At 42.6% G+C, this 18,654-nt stretch overlaps 1 protein-coding gene across 4 annotated transcripts in view; it reads left to right on the plus strand.

Annotated features, from left to right (window-relative positions):
• The first annotated feature begins 6,876 nt into the window (after nt 1-6,876).
• usp7 (ubiquitin specific peptidase 7 (herpes virus-associated)) overlaps nt 6,877-18,654 on the plus strand; it is a 32,706-nt gene continuing 20,928 nt past the window's right edge. Inside the window, exons 1-12 of one of the 4 annotated variants that reach the window (XM_012873104.3) lie at nt 6,877-7,103; nt 7,689-7,973; nt 12,039-12,143; nt 13,950-14,148; nt 14,932-15,070; nt 15,383-15,471; nt 15,568-15,676; nt 15,949-16,079; nt 16,232-16,286; nt 16,374-16,454; nt 16,778-16,868; nt 17,006-17,088. In XM_012873104.3, coding sequence (XP_012728558.2) covers nt 7,070-7,103; nt 7,689-7,973; nt 12,039-12,143; nt 13,950-14,148; nt 14,932-15,070; nt 15,383-15,471; nt 15,568-15,676; nt 15,949-16,079; nt 16,232-16,286; nt 16,374-16,454; nt 16,778-16,868; nt 17,006-17,088 — 1,401 coding nt within the window. In that variant the 5' untranslated portion in view covers nt 6,877-7,069. Of the gene's footprint in view, nt 7,104-7,688; nt 7,974-12,038; nt 12,144-13,949; nt 14,149-14,931; nt 15,071-15,382; nt 15,472-15,567; nt 15,677-15,948; nt 16,080-16,231; nt 16,287-16,373; nt 16,455-16,777; nt 16,869-17,005; nt 17,089-18,654 lie in introns of those variants that run through there. The other 3 variants (XM_012873102.3, XM_021321822.2, XM_021321821.2) reach the window with 3 other exon arrangements.

Below are 18,654 nucleotides of genomic sequence, written 5' to 3' on the forward strand. Positions count from 1 at the left end.
GCTACAATTACACTGTGGGTGGGCTTTAGGTCTTTACGCTCTCTGATTGGCTTTCCAACACGTCCATCCGGAAACTGACACAATACAACTAGAACTTCAAAAAGAGTTTGAGTTTTCAAATATAATTATATTATATTATATTATATTATATTATATTATATTATATTATATTATATTATATTATATTATATTATATTATATTATATTATTATTTATAATAATAATTATTATTATTATATTATTATTGCAGATGAATGGACAGGTGTGATGTTCACCAACTCCTCATTAATACAGAAAAGGCAGCGAAGAAGCAGGTGGATCCCACCTCTTGGTGGCAATCCATGGGCACAACATCCAGCAGGTGAATAACAGATTTGGTGTTGTTTACTGTAGATCCTGAGATGACAACAAATATTTTATCAATTTCTAAAGAGCAGAAATGTATTTAGTGAGACAGTAATAAACAAATGTATAGCATCTGCATATGAGGATAGATAAATTACAGACCACAGATTTCAGGTTTTAATGTATTACTTAGAATGTAGTAGCAAAACAGGCCCTCCCTGCCAGCATCCTCTGTTAATTTTAATGAGTTGCAATATGTTCTTATTTGTTAGAATTTGTGTGATAGGATTTGAAAAAATTAAATTTTTAAATCCACTTTAATAAAAACTTACTGCCATAATCAAATATTTTCAAATATTAAATAAAGCCACTTTATTTTATCAAATGCTTTTTCAGTGTCCAGAGAAAGAAGAGCCTGAGAATTATGGATAATGTTATGGATCTTTCTAACATTATGAAATCCTCGTTTGGACCATTTAGGTCCAAGTGCACTACACTTGGAAGAGTTTGTTGCAGTTTCCATGCCAGAGGTTTGCTTGAAATTTTTACCACTAGGTGGTGCTTGAGCACTGTCTGTAGACCAAAACAAAACCCAGGCCCTCCTTTCTCTCTTCTCACGCGTCTCCTTCAGTGCACATATTTGTAAAGGACAAAAACGCAGCAAAACAGCATCACCTTTCTGAGGAACATTTAAAGTGAAGAAGTAAGTGACTCATAACGTGATAATGCTGTTAGCAAGAGAACATTTTGATCTGCTGGGGGTGCTCGCCGCCATGTTGCTCCAACACTGTACTGCTCTGACTGTGGTATTCTAGGGCAGGGAGGGTCTAGGCCCTGAATGGCAGCTGTTCACATGCACGTACAGGCGCTCGCATGTACATGTAAAAAAGTGACTGGAGAACAACACAGAGAGCTGCGGTGTGACGTCATGTCATAGTCCATCTGAAATATTACCTTTAGTTCTTCACATCATTATTTTTTAGTTCTTTCTATCCAATATATTGAAATTTTGCTTATTACTCCTGTAGTAAACTCATAGCTCTCGTATTTACAAATATATCGTCTGGGTTTCCCGGGTTGCGACAGTGATGTTATTAATACCCATGTCATAGATTTTGGCAGGTTACTATTTTAGAATGATTTTAGCTACATTTCCATTAGTGACTTTAACAATTTGATTTTGTATTTCTCATAAAGATCAATTGGCAGTCAGTCGGGATCTTAAAATTTTACCAGACATACTTATTTCTTCTTCCTTGAGATCAGTCTCCAACTCTTTCATTAGAGATAGTGGGAACTTTGAGATTGTTAACAAAGAAATTTTCAACCTGAAGCTTTTGGGTTATCTGAGATTTTTATATAGTTTTATATAGTTGAAATTTCTTCAATGTCATTTTTAATTCAGAGTATATGTCATCACAAATCTTGTTTAATCTCCTTGGTCAAAACCTTACAAGACTATTAATCCTGATCGATCATACCACTTTATTTATAAAACAAGTGCAACAAACACTATAAAAACACAGACAAAGCCAATATCTCACACTAGCAAGTTGAAGGCCTTAGAATAAAAGTTCAAGAGTTTACAAGCTACAATAGAAAAAAAAAAGCTCTGTCACCTCTTGCTGTTCACATCCTGCCTTTGGAAGGGAACCACCAATCTGCGAGAACAAGGCGGTATATATGGGTGCAGAAGGTCAGACAGATTAAACGGGGCCTTATTAAAGGACTTAAGGACAAACAAGAGGTGTTTAAAATGAATTCAGCAATAAACAGGAAGCCAGTGAAGGGAAGCGCAGACCTGCTAAAACGTGCTCACGTCCCAGTTAAAAATCAAAGGATGACGTTATATATGAAGTGTTGGCATTGAGCAATGGAAGCCTGACTAATGCCAGAGATGAACACATAGCAATAATTAAGACCAGAAGCAATAAAAAACATAGATTACTATCTCCAGTTTGCTTCTGGAAAACAAAGGCTCGATTTTTGATAAACAACACAAGTGGAAAAAGGCGGATCTTATCGCTGAGTTTCTACAACCAGCAGGTTTTACAGCGCACCCCATTTTCACGCCTCGTTCATAATGAAATTCTTCTTGGATGGCAGGGAAGAAATCTCAGTGTAAGAGGTTCTGTTGAGCCATTAGAGCTGAACAACATGCCTTTAGTCTTGTTTTTATTTCACTTTAGAAAGCTCATTGCCAAGTTATAGATTTACCAGTTTGTATTCACCTTTCACAATGCTGAAGCTCAAACAAAGAGACTCCGAATGGTACAAAACTCTTTTAAACTCTGATCTCAAGACCATTTTTAAACAAGTCCTTGGTGATTTATTTTAGGGTTTTCATTAATTGTCTAAATATTGTCACATAATATTGCTAACCTTAATAATTCTCTTGCTAATTTACTATTTTCACTGTTTGTCTATGCTTGCAGTAAAAAGAAAGCACACCTTTTTGAAAAACAGCAGAAATGACAGAAGAAATTATCGCCATTCATCAATCAATGTATCTGTGTAGAGCAGTTGCCTGAAAAAAAAAAGCCTCCTCTCATCAGTGTGGTAGCATTACGAAGAGTTTTATCTGAACAAAGAGCTTCTGAACCATGTTCATTGGATAGATGGTTACCCATCATGAAAATGGACATATTTGGTGAAAACCAAATAGCACAAACGCCTCATACCACTGTCGGGGACGGTGGTGAAGAGATGATTAGGACTTGTTTTGCAGTCATGGGACATGGCCGCCTCGCAGTCAGTAGTTGAAAAAAGGAGTTACAACGGCCCAGACCAAGCAATGGCCTCGGCAATTAAATTCTATGGAGGATTCCCAAAAAAGTGCAAAAACAAACTATAGAACTGTTAAGAGGAGTGAGTCAAAAATTCCACCACAATGACTGTGATACTCAGACAGAAAATTACTACTGATATGGTCCAAGGCAGCTCTACAAGCTGTTGGAGTGAAGTGAACTTGGCTTTTTCACATACCATCTTATTTTATTTAATAAATAAGAACAGTGTAGAAGCAATAATTACTATAGAACTATATGTTCCTTATTTTAGGCAATAGGATACATTTTGGAAACATTTCTTCTTTTCAAACAGGAAGAGGGAAATATGCTTCTATACTATTCTTTTTACCTTTCTTTTTTTACAGTAATTGATTTTTAAAAATATTTCATTGATTTGATTTAGTAAAAAATCTTAATGTGCAGCTTTAACAACTGAAAATCCATCTGCATTGACAAATCAAATCAAAATAAAATTTGAAATGAGCATATTTTAAACTTCCTATATAGTATATCCTTACACAAAACAGTATTCTGTATTTTCAATTCAATTTCCAATTCAGTTTTATTTATATAGCGCCAGTTCATGAAACATGTCATATTAAGGCACTTTCCAAATTAAATTTCAATCGGATTATACAGATTGGTCAAAAAAGGTTTCCTATCTAAGGAAACCCAGTCTTGACAACCAGCATCCAGTCCTCCTGAAGAAGCGTAGAGCTACAGGGAGAGTTGTCTGCATTGTACATGGCTTTGCAGCAAACCCTCATGCTGAGCAAGCATGAAGCGACAGTGGAAAGAAAAACTCCCCATTAACGGGAAGGAAAACCTCCAGCAGAACCAGGCTCAGTATGAACGGTCATCTGCCTCGACCGACTGGGGGTTACAGAAGACAGAGCAGAGATACAACAAGACAGACAAAAAAGCACAGAAGCACACATTGATCCAGTAATTTTTTCTACATTAGATGGTAGTAGTGGGTGATCTGTCTTCCCTGGATAATGTCAGCTAACAGAACGCCAGACCAGGTGTACCTACTATGAAGAAAAAGAGAGAGAGCAAAAAGTTAAAAGCTGAAATGACGACACGTAATGCAAATTGGAGAACAGTAGAACTCAGTAGAGTGAGAGAAACAAACCCTGATGTCCTCCAGTAGCCTAAGCCTATAGCAGCATAACTATAGAGATAGCTCAGGGTAACATGAGCCACTCTAACTATAAGCTTTGTCAAAAAGAAAAGTTTAAAGCCTAGTATTAAAAGTAGACAGGGTGTCTGCCTCATGGGACCAAAACTGGGAGTTAGTTTCACAGGAGAGGAGCCTGATAGCTAAAGGATCTGCCTCCCATTCTACTTTTAGAGACTCTAGGAACCACCAGCGGACCATTGCAGTCTGAGAGTGAAGTGCTCTGTTAGGAATTAAGGTTATTTGCAGTTTTCTGCTGTTTCTTTTAAATGTATGTCTAGATTTTACTTTGGTTTTTGTATTGTTGTACACTATGCTTTTGTTTTTTGTTATATTGCTGTATTTATGTTTTTTTGTTGACCCAGAGCTGCTGAACAGTGTTTCAGTGCTACCAAATAGTGACAATAAAGTTCTATTGTATTCCATTCTTGTTCAACTGAACAATGGCCCACATATTGTAGTTCCATCTCTCCTTATAAAATGTTCTTGGATCCTGCAGAAGTCTTATTGGAAAGTTTTGAATGTCCGCTAGATGGAGACATTTCCATCAAAATCTGAAGATTCGAGATTTAATCTGACAGGACAGACTGCTCATGAGTTGTTGGTAATGGTTTGATTTTGAAGAGAGAGACATGATACACCACGACCTTTCTCCCTAAAAATCATTTACCAGGCTATGTCAAGACAAGAATAACACAAAAAAGCAAGCATAGCTCCAAATCAAGACAATATTAAATATTTAGTTCCTTATAACGACACATTAAAACGATGTACACCTCCAATACTTTTCATTTATCTCTGTAAAAGAAAGTGATTTAATTGCAGATAATTAACAAAAAAATCTTTTTTAAGAACCTTTCTGTTACTTGTCAAACAACTATGAAGTAATAGAAAAAAAATCATATGGCCATGAGGTTATTTTCCTTGAATGCTGTATTCGGTTTACACCAACCACATTCGCTGCTTTTGGATCCAAACAATTCAGTTTTACTCTGATTTGTTCAAAGAACATTATTCCAGAAGCCTGGCATTTGACAACGTTCTGTCTGTCGAACATTAGTCATCTTTTTCTTCAAGCTTTCCTCCTTGCAGGCATTCCATAGGAATTTTCACAATTTATTACTTACCAGGAACAGAATTTGAAAGTGTTTTTTTTTTTAAGACAGAAAATTTTAAAAGGTCAGTATTCATTGTTTTGATTATTTTTGGCTGATTATTTTTGTATAGATATTTGATATCCAAAGATCCTGATATGTTAACAAAACCCACCGGCTCTCACAGCATGCAACCTCATTTTTTGACAGGCCTGTAAGAAAAAATAAATACACGCTAAACTATATCCCGCCTGTTACAAACATCAAACCTAATCTATTCTATTAGTTAACCTTGTTTTTTTTGTTTTGTTTGTTTTTTTAAATTGGTTCTCCATCTCCAGCAGTCATTGGATGAGATGCAGGGTATACCCTGGACAGGTCACCATTCCATCAGAGGGACACACAGGACCAACAACCATGAATGCACACGCTCTCACCAAAAGGCACTTTAGAAATAATAGTTAACATTCATGTTTTTGGATTGTAGGATATGCCAGTGTACTCAGAAAGAATCTTGCACAGGTGGAAAATACAAGGCAACAGTGCAACCAACTGTGCCACTGTGCTGTATTGTTTAAAGGTTTTTCAGTTTTTTCTTCTTGTAACGACTCACTGAAGTTAGCTATGATTCCATTTCTGGTCCAAAGCTTCAGTTTCTTGGACAAGTCCGACTTAGGATTCATAACCCTAAAGCTGCAGTTGGGAGCTATGACAAAACCGTGGACTTTGCATTTGAACAAGCACATAGTTCCCTCCCCAGAGGAGCCTATCGTGCTGCTCCAGTTGCCTGTTTTTGATTTCTGAGCAGGCGCCACTCAAGAAATTGACCGTTTTTACGTAAAGCCTGTTGTGTCCGCACCATATCTCCACACAGCTGCAGCCCACCGGCAACCTTGACCTTGAATGACGGTAGCATTGTGAGGGGGAGGGCTGTGTGCAGTAAATACACATGAGTGATCGGCATTGCTAACAACCAATCAGAGCCAGACATTCCACCTGGCTCTGATTGGCTGTTTATGACCGGGAGCGTGTATTTTTTCTGCAAATGACAGTATGACCACTGGGAAGACATAGGGAAGTTTTTTTTTTTAACAAATTATCTGTCTCACCTTTTTCTGTCACACAGTGACAGATTTGCCAAATATGTAAAAAAAAAAAACATTTACACAAAAGTGACCTACTGCAGCTTTAACTGCAAATTGGAAGTTTTGACTCCTGTACTTTGTATGAAAGTTGTGTGCTCTTCGGTTCCCCCTGCTGCCTTTGGATGAGGTTAGCAGCAGCTTGGTTTACTTATGCCTTGGGAAGGCAACGCTAATATAAAAAAGTTGCATTTGTTTAATATTGCCTAATCGTTTTGCTATCCATACAACATACGTTTAAAAAATTGCGGATAAACATTTCTCAAATAAACCGTGCTGGTTTTACTCCGACACCAAAAACGCACTATTAGTTGCATTATCTCCAATTTGTGAGGACCACGCCGGGCCAATGTGAGTTAAACGCAGACGTGCACCTCGCCGGGGATGGGCTCGTGTTTGGATCACCATGCGGATGTGACATTTCAGAGAAGAGCGCGGCCGCCATTTTGAGATTTCCCTCAGACCCAACACATCACAAGCCGCGGGAGAAGCGGGTTCAGAGCCGCCGCACAGCGTCGCATGACAGGGCAAATTCCTCTGAAAGAGACGAGAGGTTAGTTTTAAAATGCAGCGGGGAGCCGCGTTGGGTCGTTTGTCGTTTTAGGGACGTTTAATTTTTTTTTTTTTTTTTTTTTTTTTTGCGGTGGGGGGGTTGTTTATTGTCGGGGCCCTGGTAACTCTCGTCTCCGTGAACTTCCAAATCGCCATCAGTGGAAACTGGTTTGAATGGATAGCTTCTCCCTTCGTTCTTCCCCGGTCGTTGGGCAATCGGAGGAGCGGACGGACTGGGGATACCGTTGGCAAACTTGCTAATTGTCTCCTAGCAAATGAGCCTTTGTTTTCATTGTTGCAACTCTGTTACCGTTTGGCTGCCTAGTGTCAGGTAGCCGAGCGCTCGCCGCGAACGGGGTATTTTGCTGCCGAGGGTGCAAAGCCGCCGTTTCCCGGGGTTGATTTAGTTCATTTCAACGGGTCTCCGTCCCCCCCCCAGGAGTCCCAGACCTGCCCCCTTGCCTATCAGCCAGCGACGTGTAACCCAACAAAAGCGCCGAGATTGGGCGAATAGCGAGCAAAAACGTCCGCGTTTCTCTACCCGCTCCCCAGCTGACCTCCCCTCCTCACTCCCCGGCGCTGACAGCGGACAAGGCCGAGGTCGCAGCAGAGCAGGCCCGGCCGCTGAGGCTAGACCTGTCCACCCCACCTCCGCATCCCGCCGCCACACCTCAGCCGCAACAGCAGCAGCAGCAGCAGCAGCCCAGAAGCCGGTTCCCCGCCGAGCCTGCCCCGGACAAGGTCGAGGGTGACGGAGATAGCAGAGAGCACCGCATCACGACAGCAGCTGGCGACATGAACCACCACCACACGCAGCAGCAGAAAGCCGGCGAGCAGCAGCTCAGCGAACCGGAGGACATGGAGATGGAAGGTAAGCAGGACAAGGGGGGGTTGGGGGGGGAGGACATGCCTTTTGCAAAAGGGAAGAAGAAAAAAATGCTTGATACAATTTTTTTTTTTTCACCTGCCGCATGGCACATATGCGAAGTTTTTTTTTTTTTTTTTGTTGTTGTTGCAGCCATAGCGCAACGTTACAGTAAACAAGGCCCGAGGCTGGCTGAGGGTAGCCGGTTGGATTTCTGCTGATTGTGCGCTCGTTGCAGCATAATCGTTGCGAGGCTGACCTCATTTTGCGTTTTGGGCACACCGTGCTTAATCTGTCTCCCCTCCCCAAACGTTTGCGTTAAAAAAAAAAATAATTTGCGAATACAAAAAATAAAAAAACCCATTCGCTTTTGGTTGTCTTCGTTTCTAAGAGACCCCACCACATAAATCATTCATCGGGGCTCGTCGTCCGCCGCGTTTCTCACGCCGTTCGGCTTGGCCGCCGCCGCTGCTGCTGTGACAAGCAATCTAAACAAGTTTATTAGCTCATCCCTGGTTTAGATTGGACACACGATCTGCAAATTCCAGGTCGCGCTGACTGTTGATAACCTCAAATATTTGTAAACAGCGCTGTTGTGTCCTAAAAAAATCGCACGAATCCTTTTCACGGCAAATTGGATCGTCGCTTCACAGCTGGAGCTTGGCAGATAAAAAGATCCTGTCTGCGTAACCCACCAGCTCTCTCCTGCCATTAAAACCTAGTTTTCCCCCATCCAATTTGTTGTCGTTTGCGAACCGTTCGGTAGGCAACGTCGCTAGCACGACGAGGGTGAGCGCTATAGCAGCGTGTTTGAACCGAAGCCTGCTAATTACATGGTGAAACGCTCCACAATTCAACTATGTTAACGTTTTTTATTAACATACACACTCGGAGACCGTATACTAGTTCCTCTGTGTGGTTACACGGTTCTCATAACGCAGCGGACACCGCCAGACAACCCGTTTGGAGCTAGCGAATTAGCTCCAAGGCCCAGTTCGTTTTGTGTCATCGCTGGTTAGCATGCTAGTTAGCCGATGCTAACGGAGGGGGGTGTGTGGCGTTTCAAAATGGTGGCCTTTTCGATTCTGCTAGAGCGCTTGGGCCTCGGTTGCTAACCCGGTGCGCATTTTTTTTCTTTCTCTTTTGCGTTCTCCTCAACGTGTGGTCTACGGAGTTGGCAGTTTTATCGCACGTTTCACCCGGTCTGGGTTTTAGCATCCCGGTTAGTGTCGGTGCTCACAGCTAACGTTGCTAATAAGCGGCCGCGGATCATTAGGTAGCTACTGTTTGCTAGGTGGCTAACGGGAACGCAGATGCGTCAGTGGCGGCTTGTGTTCCGCGCGATGCATCCGCTTTATCGTTTGCGTTTTTTACCCGCAACCGTTTCAAACGGCAACAAAAAAGTCAAGGCCCCGCGAGCTTAACCCGCCGCCTTGATACGTGTTTCAGGTGAGACGTTTGGCGAGGCTGGGGAAGTGACTGTTGTCAGTGGTGCGGCACGGCAGGCCCGCACGGTGGTGGCGGTGGTGGTGGGGTGGGGGGTAGGCAGCGCGGGGATTTGCTGCTTCATTGTATGGAGGACCAAACGGCTCGGAGCTCTCGCCATTTTTAATGATCTGTGTTTTTTTTGTTTGATCGATTTGCAGTCGGGGCGAGCGGTTGGAAACCCGCGGGGACTCGCGTCCGTCACGCAGCAACAGCAGAGTCTCCGCTTTAATTCGGCCCTTCGTAGATGTCAACTTTAGGGTCCGGGCAGACTTGTGAGAAAACCTCACTGCGTCATTCAGCCTCGGTGATTTAACTTTATCTCACCTAAACACGCATTGATGATAATCGTCTAGCAACACGCGACCAGCAGAAGTTAGTTTGTGTTGACTGAACGTCAGCATCTGCAGTATTAATGGGTTATTGTAATAGTTGCCTCACTAGTAGCAGGTGCATTTACTAGTCAGCCTCCCTTTAGCACATTTGGCTCACTCTCTGAATCAAAGCCTCCATAAGTACTCTCAGAACAAAATGTCATGGTGAACTGTTTACATTTTTAGCTGCTTATATATAAAATACCTAACATATAGCTATTAGTCATTGTACTTGGTCCAAGTTAGGTTGCGGTTTAATCAACACGTTGTAAATCACTTATCCACATCACTGCAGGTTGCTCACTAGGATGGCAGGTGGGTTTCATATTGAGAGCAAGGCTCTCTGTTTTGGTTGGACTTGCTTTTGAGGTTTTCTAAAGGAAAAAGATTGTCTTCCCGTATTTGTTTTAATTCCAAAACACCCAAAGCCCTAAATCACATACACCTGGATGCCTAAAAATAAATTACGTTAACAACCAGGGTTTAGTATGCTATACATTTAATAAATTAAAAATTATGCGTACAATACGCATGTTGTCTTAGCAGCCAAAGCACCGCACTAAAGCTGAAAACTGGTGCTTACTGTAGTTGATGGAACGCTTTCTTAGCCGGCTCTCAGCCCGCCATCTAGAGTTAAAAAACGATAACCTTTAAATAAGGGGGTTAGGCGGCACTCCATTGACTGTCCCCTCCTTTTTTTTTCTAAACAAAAGTATCTCCATATGACCGGATTTGTCTATTCTGTGAGTATGGGGACAAATATAGCAGCTTTCTTTCAGCATGTAGACCAGCAGTGTGCAGTGACTCTTGAAGTCTCCATGGTTCTGCTAGTCTTAAAACATTTGTAGATTTATTTTGTAGACATAAGACAGGTGGTTTAACAGGTCTTACTAAAATTGGGCCCATATTTAGTCACCCCCCCCCCCCCCTCCCCCAAAACAGTAGAATCTTACGCAAAAGGGCAAAAAATGTAAAGGCTGTTGATCTCAGTGGGACCGTGCGTGGTTAAATGTGTATAAATCAGCTTGATGGCAGTTAAAACAGCATCTGCTGTTCATTTCTAGGGCATGTTTGACTGTTTAAAGCGAGCCAAGAAATCTGAAAGCTAAGAAAGTGACGGAAATAATTGTTGGCACTGCGAGAAAGTATTTTGCATCATTTATATGAAGTCGACGTTACCAAATCTTTATTTATTTATTTTTTCAGTTTACACCATGATTAGGAAAGGCAGTGGTGTGCCGATATTTATAATGATCTGCTGTGGCTCGTGGGCTAAATCACTCGGGTGTCGTTGCGTTTTCGTCAGCATGGTTTAATTTTCCTGCGATAGAATAGGCGAAGTGGTGAGGTTTGTCGCTGTCGTACGATGGCTGGATCGAGCCTTGTCGCCTGTGATTTCTATCTGTGTGGCGTTCTTAAGTAAAGCCTTTCCAGTTTTCAGGCTAGACTCGTGCAGTAAGCGGGACAGGAGTTGTCATGCACCTGACTGACGGGCTCCATTAATGTGTTGTAATCCACTTGGGGAAACCAGGTCAGCCGCTAAAGGACTGGTTCAGTAATGTTACCAGAAAGCCTGGTGGTGCGTCTGTAAACTGGGGAGTCAATTAGAAAAGTAAACAAACCCGGCAGAAGGGGAGACGTAACACACTTAGGGACGCATGTAAGTCACCGTAGCGTCGTCCTCATCAGATTTAAGTTGATCTCCCCCTTGAAGCCAACCTGATGCAGCTCTGCCACTGTGATTGTTGCGTTTCTTTGGATCACACTCTGCCAAGTTGTCTCATTCAGAGCGGATGATTAACGTCGTCTGCGAGCGCGTGTGTTTTGTTTGAAGGATGACTTGGAGCTTAATCCTTCATTATATCCCAAATTATCCACCCTACTTTTGCCTTCTATGCTCACGTTTTGTTCCATACGCTCACACACACTCTCTGTGTGGTGCAAAAGCTGGCCACACACACACACACCGGTCATGTCATGCTGCCTCAGCGTGGTTTTCCCAGCAGGGTGTAACAACGTGGCTTCAAATACTCCCATTTAGTTGTATTGTCATGACCAGGAGTTCCAAAAAAAACGGGGGTAAAAACTGGATGGAAATGTCTTTTTATGTTTCGCAGGTTTTTAAGTGAAATTACTCAAGAGTGGGAGGGAAAAAAACAACAACATATCCATTAATTGTTGTCATCTTCTTTCCCCCCCCTTGTCTCCCCAGCTGGGGACACAGATGACCCTCCAAGAATCCCGGCTAACCCGGTGATCAATGGTAATGTGGCCATGGCAGATGGACACAACAACACAGAGGAGGACATGGAGGACGGTGAGGAGGATGACTGCTCACGCTAACGGATAACTTTGGGAGAAATGTGCAGAATCAGGCTTTTACTTGCTGCTATAAAGTTTTATGTGAGATTTGCTGATTCTTATGGCGACCTATTTAAAAAAAAAAAAAAGAGAACTACAATGTTTTTATCGATGAACCAATCTGGCCTTTTCTTTATTGCTGTTTTTTTTTTACTACTTTTATAAAAAGAACTGCAGCTAGTTCTAGGTAAAGGATTTGAATCAAATAGAAAAAAAAGCTTATGAGGCTATTCCTAATTGTGCTTCAATATCTCTAACCTTTAACTTTGCCACACAGAGTGCATCAGAAAGTATTCCCTTTGTTAATGTGTATACAAGGTGAAAAAAGAGGGAAGCCTCTGTTTTGATGCATTCAATAAATGTGTTAAATACATTTTTCTTTATACATCCATCATAATAATAATAATTAATAATACACAGTATTTTCAGACTATAAATTGCACTTTTTTTCATAGTTTGGCTGATCTTCCAACTTATAGTCAGGTGCTTGTATATCAATTTTAAATGGTAAATCATACTGACCGACATGAACCAAGTAGTAAACATTACCGTCCGTGGCCACAAGAAGGTGCTCTAGGCTTGTGAAAACTATATGCTGCTCTTGTACCACTTAAAATGTATCGAAACATTAACTTATAGACAACAAAGATTAAACAGATGTCTGTATGTTGTTTCGCTGTTTCAGTCTGCATCCACGCAGCGGAGCGTTGTGTGGTGCAGCTCGAAAGGGCCCATACCACAACAGAACCCTGTTACTGTGCTGTCTGTGAAGCTAACAGCAGCTAGCGCTATTAGCTTCTGTTGTGTGGGCGGTTTACAACTTCACTGATGAACGTGAGCTTTATGATGCTCTGAAACACGCGTGTCATAATGTTAGCTAAACAGGTAGCACACCTACGCTTACGGTCTTAATTTAGGCGTAATTTTGACAGCTTTCAGTGTAATGGGCCGTTATGCTGAAACGCGCTGGTGAGAATTACCTGGGTTGTAGTTGCTGGCTTGTTATGCTAATTTACCCCAATCAACCTCCCAGGTATGTTCTATATTACTCAGTCGATTGTGGATGCAGCTGTGTAATTCAATAGATTGGTTTACCAGATTAAATGTCAGATTTTAGTCTTGAATTGTATGAAATACATTTCTAAATTATATTCTGGAGCAATTTTTAGTCTGAAAAATACGGTGTGTAGTGAATACATGGAGATAATTTGGATGTGATGAAACTGAACTGCAGGGATTATCTGTCCTGGTTTAGTTATTAGGGTCGGTTTCAGGTACAGAACAATAGCCCAAAGCTTCATAAAGTCTCAAATTGGGTTTTATCCTCATTGTGCAAAGTGACGAACTGATAGGCCAGCAGAATGTCCAAAACAAATCAATAACTCGGGTTTTTCCAAGATCACAGGACCAATTGCTACTTTGTTCTAATTGATTTTGGATAGAAATGAGTAATTTAGATGAAAAGTGTGCTCTCGGCTTATATATTTAAACAGTAACTGGACCGAACCAGCTAGCTTTGTGTGAGCCGACTAGTTTTCTGAGTGTGAACGGTGACTCACTCCCCCGCTGTCCACAAATGTCAGAGGAAATCTGCCCGTGCGTTGAGGCTGACGTCTTTTCCTCGCTGAATGAGGGTTCATGTGTGTGTAGATGAGGAGAATAAAACGATGCAGGTCCCACCAGATAAAAGCAGCTCCCCGGATGATTCCCGGTTTCATTGGTTTGTTGGTTTACGCATTTTTTTTTTTTTGTCTCCTGGCAGACACCAGCTGGCGATCAGAGGCCACCTTCCGGTTTGTTGTGGAGCGCTTCAGCCGGCTGAGCGAGTCCGTTCTCAGCCCGGCCTGCTTCGTGCGGAACCTGCCCTGGAAGATAATGGTGATGCCGCGGTTCTACCCCGACCGGCCTCACCAGAAGAGCGTCGGCTTCTTCCTGCAGTGCAACGCAGAGTCAGACTCCACGTACGTGTCTTCGGCTTAATACTTTCTCTGTTCGTATTTTGGATCAACCCTAACCTCGCCTCCTTTTTTTCTTTTTTTCTTTTTCTTGCATCTTAATTTTGCCTCGTTTAGCAGATCTAGGTTGTGTAGAAAAGTTTTTTTTTTTGGTAAGAAATCCTTCATGGTTCCTTTGTGAAGTATCCCAGGAAACTTTCTGTGGACATTCACCCAGAGGTTCACTGAGTTTTTGTTGAACAAATTTTTTTTCTTTGTTCTTCTATAACTATGTTAAGCAGCACTGATAGTTTTATCTTTTAATAGGTCGCAAAGGAGAGGAGGGTTTCCTTCCCTTCCTCCCTTGTGTCCTCCTTTGCTCCCTTCACATTCCTAGTGCCCTGCCTCTCCATCTTGTCTTGCTTTTTTCCATCTTTATTCTTCCTTTCTTCCTTTAACTTCTTCAGTAATTTCTTCTTTGTGTCCTCCTGCCTCTCCATTCAGATTGGCTTTATTCCATCTTTATTTCCTCAGTTATTCTTCTTCACTCTTCATCTTTTCTCTTTGTCTAGTTCCCAAGTTCCACATTTAAAGCCTGCCCTTCAGAACGATCTGCCATCAACTCAGTGGACTTTGTTTTGGATTTTAAAATGTAGAAAGTGTCGGATATCCTTTTAGTTTTGCACTACATTTTAATGACTGTAGGCTTTTTTTTTTTTTTTTTTAAAGCAGCTTTTAAGCAGAGAGAACGGTCTGAAATCTGTTGTATTTCACAGCGTTTGGGGAATTAATGGCGGCGCTGTGTTTCAGGTCGTGGTCATGCCACGCTCAGGCCATGCTGAAAATCATCAACTACAAAGACGACGAGAAGTCGTTCAGCCGCCGCATCAGTCACCTCTTCTTCCATAAGGAGAACGACTGGGGCTTCTCTAACTTCATGTCCTGGAGTGTAAGTATGCAAGACTAATGAGAGTTAATGCAAAGGTCGACGTTGCAGTAAAGGCGCAACGTCCCCACACAAAACCCGAATATAATCAACAATGTCGGCTTCGGTTTCATGGCTTGCAGCGTTTATCCATGTTGGGATAAAACAATATGTGGAAATGACATTTTAAGCAGCTTAACGGCTGCGTTATACATGTTTGATCTCATTATATCTAGCGCATTCATATCTTTGCTGTTTTATGGCCTTTTGAATTCAGATCATCTTGACGATATGTTTCTTTTCTTCTTCTTTTTTTAAATCCCCTTCGTATCTTAGGACGTAACGGATCCGGAGCGAGGCTTTATCGACGACGACAAAGTCACGTTCGAAGTCTACGTCCAGGCGGACGCTCCACACGGAGTCGCGTAAGTCGATTTTCCTCCCGCCGGCTGGGGTTTCGCTTGCGTCTTTTTTCTGAGCTGAGACTCAAAGGGAATCTTTGTTTGGGCTCCGCTAACCAGCTGGGACTCCAAGAAACACACGGGCTACGTCGGGCTGAAGAACCAGGGAGCAACTTGTTACATGAACAGCCTGCTACAGACGCTCTTCTTCACCAACCAGTTACGGCGGGTACGGCTCACTCCTTACGTCTTTTTATTGTCACATCTAGCTCGTCATTTTTTACCCCCCTTATAGCCACGTTCATTTGGCTTTATCGGGGAAAACTGTAAATATGTTAGATTTAGGCTTAGTTTACCACTGGATATTTGCCGTTTGAACATATTTTATCACACTAAGAAGCTCTGAATAAAATCAACCTGCGTCCCAAAGCGGTACTTTCTAAAACATGTGTATTTTTATTTATTTTTTTACCTCTTCTTCCTGGACCCTTCATTTCGTAGGCGGTGTACATGATGCCCACAGAAGGCGACGACTCGTCCAAGAGCGTCCCCCTGGCGCTGCAGAGGGTTTTCTACGAACTGCAACACAGCGACAAACCAGTCGGCACCAAGAAACTCACAAAGTCTTTTGGGTAGATGATGCATATCGAGACCTGCTCCAGGCACCTTTTATTTTTAAATTGGAGCGCTAGAACCGTGGAAACCTCCACCCTCAATGTTGGTAAAGTTTGGTTTTTTTTTTTTCTATCCTAACCGCCCGTATGTGTGTGTTTTCAATGTCAAGGTGGGAAACACTGGATAGCTTCATGCAGCACGACGTACAGGAGCTGTGCAGAGTGGTGAGTGTTCTCGTCAAACTTAAAAAAAACAAAAACAAAGGTGCAGGTGCGTTTGCTGAAAGGTGGCGCGCTGTGTTGTCCTTGCAGCTGCTGGACAATGTGGAGAACAAAATGAAAGGCACCTGCGTCGAAGGAACCATCCCCAAACTGTTCAGAGGAAAGATGGTGGTAAGTTTGCTCCCCCCCCCCACCGAGTGGCCGCCGCCGTCCGGTCACTCGCAGCGTTACGGATCACGGTCCTGCTCTTTGTTGCGTTCCATCTTAAACCGTCCAAGCTGTGCTCACACGTACCATTTTTGTTACATAAAAGTGAACTAAAGCAGATTAACACGGTGTAAATTACATGTTTGAGCAGCAGCCTAAGAATAGAAGAACGTTAAATCCAGACGTGTGACCCCCCTGAGAAAGATTATTTTTACCCGTCCTGCAGAGCACATCCTGACCTGTCTGTGTGTGTGTGTGTGTGTGTGTGTGTGTGTGTGTGTGTCCAGTCGTATATCCAGTGTAAGCATGTGGACTACCGGTCTGAGCGGATAGAGGACTACTATGACATCCAGCTTAGCATAAAAGGAAAGAAGAACAGTAAGTAGCAGCACAGTTCTGGCCTTCCTTTCTATGTTTTTAAAATGATTGATAGCCAAGTGAAAGTTATAAGTCAAGAAATTAGTTTTTTTTTTTTTTTTTTTTTATTTTGCTGTCATGAATTTGCTTGTTTTCAGTATTTGAGTCGTTTAAAGATTACGTTGCGACTGAACAGCTAGACGGAGACAACAAGTACGATGCTGGAGAGCACGGTCTTCAAGTAAGTGCTCTACTCTCGGATCAGGACCGCTCGTCGGTTTTTCCTGCACAGCCGCTTAAAAGTATTCACACGCTTGCAGAGACGAACACTTTTGTCACATTTTGAATCTTCTGTTGGGGTTTTGTGACGGACCAATATAACGTAGCACGTTCTTATGAAGCGGGAAGAAAATGGTTTTCACTGTTATTTAGAAATAAAAACCTGGAAATCCTGGGGTGCATTTATTTTCAGACCCGCTGGGCCAAAACTCTATAGAATCACCTTTTGTTGGGTTGAGATGTTTCTGCTTGCTTTGTGCGTCCAGGAGCTGAACTTCTTTTACTTTTTTTGCTAGTTGTAGCTCAGATTGTCGGCTTCACAGAAGGCTTGCCACAGCTTCTTATTTGGCCCGGGGCTTGACTTTGACTAGGCCACTTTAACACTCAATCTAAATGACTCTATTGTAGCTCTGGTCGTATTTTTAGGGTCGTTGTCCTGCTGGAAGGTGAACCTCTGCTCCAGCCTCAGGCCTTTTGCTGCCTCTAACTCCAGTCCTCGAGGGCTGCTGTAGGTTTTGGATGCTTCCTTGCACACTGGATCAAATAATCGGGTCATCAGCGGGGCTCTGAAGAACTTGGACTGCATGCTGAGGCTGCAATTGAGCCGATTGATTGAGGCGATTTGGACCAGAGACGCATCTACAGGTTGATTGAAAGCAGCCGTCGGGGGACTGGACTTGCGAATTGCGGTGCATCTGTTGCCGTCCATCTTCCTACCAGCTGCGACCTTCTTCCTTATCCCTTCTTGCACAAACGTATCGTCACTGTGTGATGCTGCCGGTACCTGTGGGGGGTGGTGTGTTCAGGCTGTGGTGTCATGCGTAGCCTTTTCCATGACGCTTTTGGATCATCTGACCAGAGCGATGTCTTCCGTGCGTGGCAAACTACAACGGAGGCTTAACATTTAATTGCTTTTCACCGCGGGTTTGTTCAGGCGGCTCTTCCGTTTTAGGTCTGGTCGGTCGAGTGCACGACTAACAGTTGCGTAAAAGGACTTTCTCCCCCGAGTTTCAGCTTTCTGCAGCTCCTCAAGAGTAGCCATGGACGGCGTGCTTGTTTCCCTTATCAGTTCTCTTCTCTCCTGGCGTACCGGCCTGGTCTTGGTAGGTTTGCAGCTCTGAGAGATTGTTTTATAACCAAACCGTGCTCCAGACTTCTCTACAACTTTATCCCCGGTTCTTCATGTGTGTTCGTCGGTCATAATGTTCTCCAACGATCTTCTGGTGGCTTTACGGCACAGCTGGACTTATAATCTGATTAAACTACACACAGGGTCGCTACTTAATAAATGGCTGATGTCTGAAGGCAGACGTTGACAAATAGCTTTCAACTATGGGAATCAAAGTGGGGGTGGAGTTTATAAAAGCATTTTCCATGTCTTTTGAGATTTTCATTTGTAAAAGTCAAAACATTTGAACCATTGATCCTTTTATGCTCACTCTGCTACGTTGTTTTGGTCTATCTACATAAAGTCCCAGCGAAGTATACTATAGCTTTTGGTTGTAGTATGACGAGATGTAATGCTGCT

This window comes from Fundulus heteroclitus, chromosome 16 (assembly GCF_011125445.2).
Source record: "Fundulus heteroclitus isolate FHET01 chromosome 16, MU-UCD_Fhet_4.1, whole genome shotgun sequence".
Taxonomy (NCBI): domain Eukaryota; kingdom Metazoa; phylum Chordata; class Actinopteri; order Cyprinodontiformes; family Fundulidae; genus Fundulus; species Fundulus heteroclitus.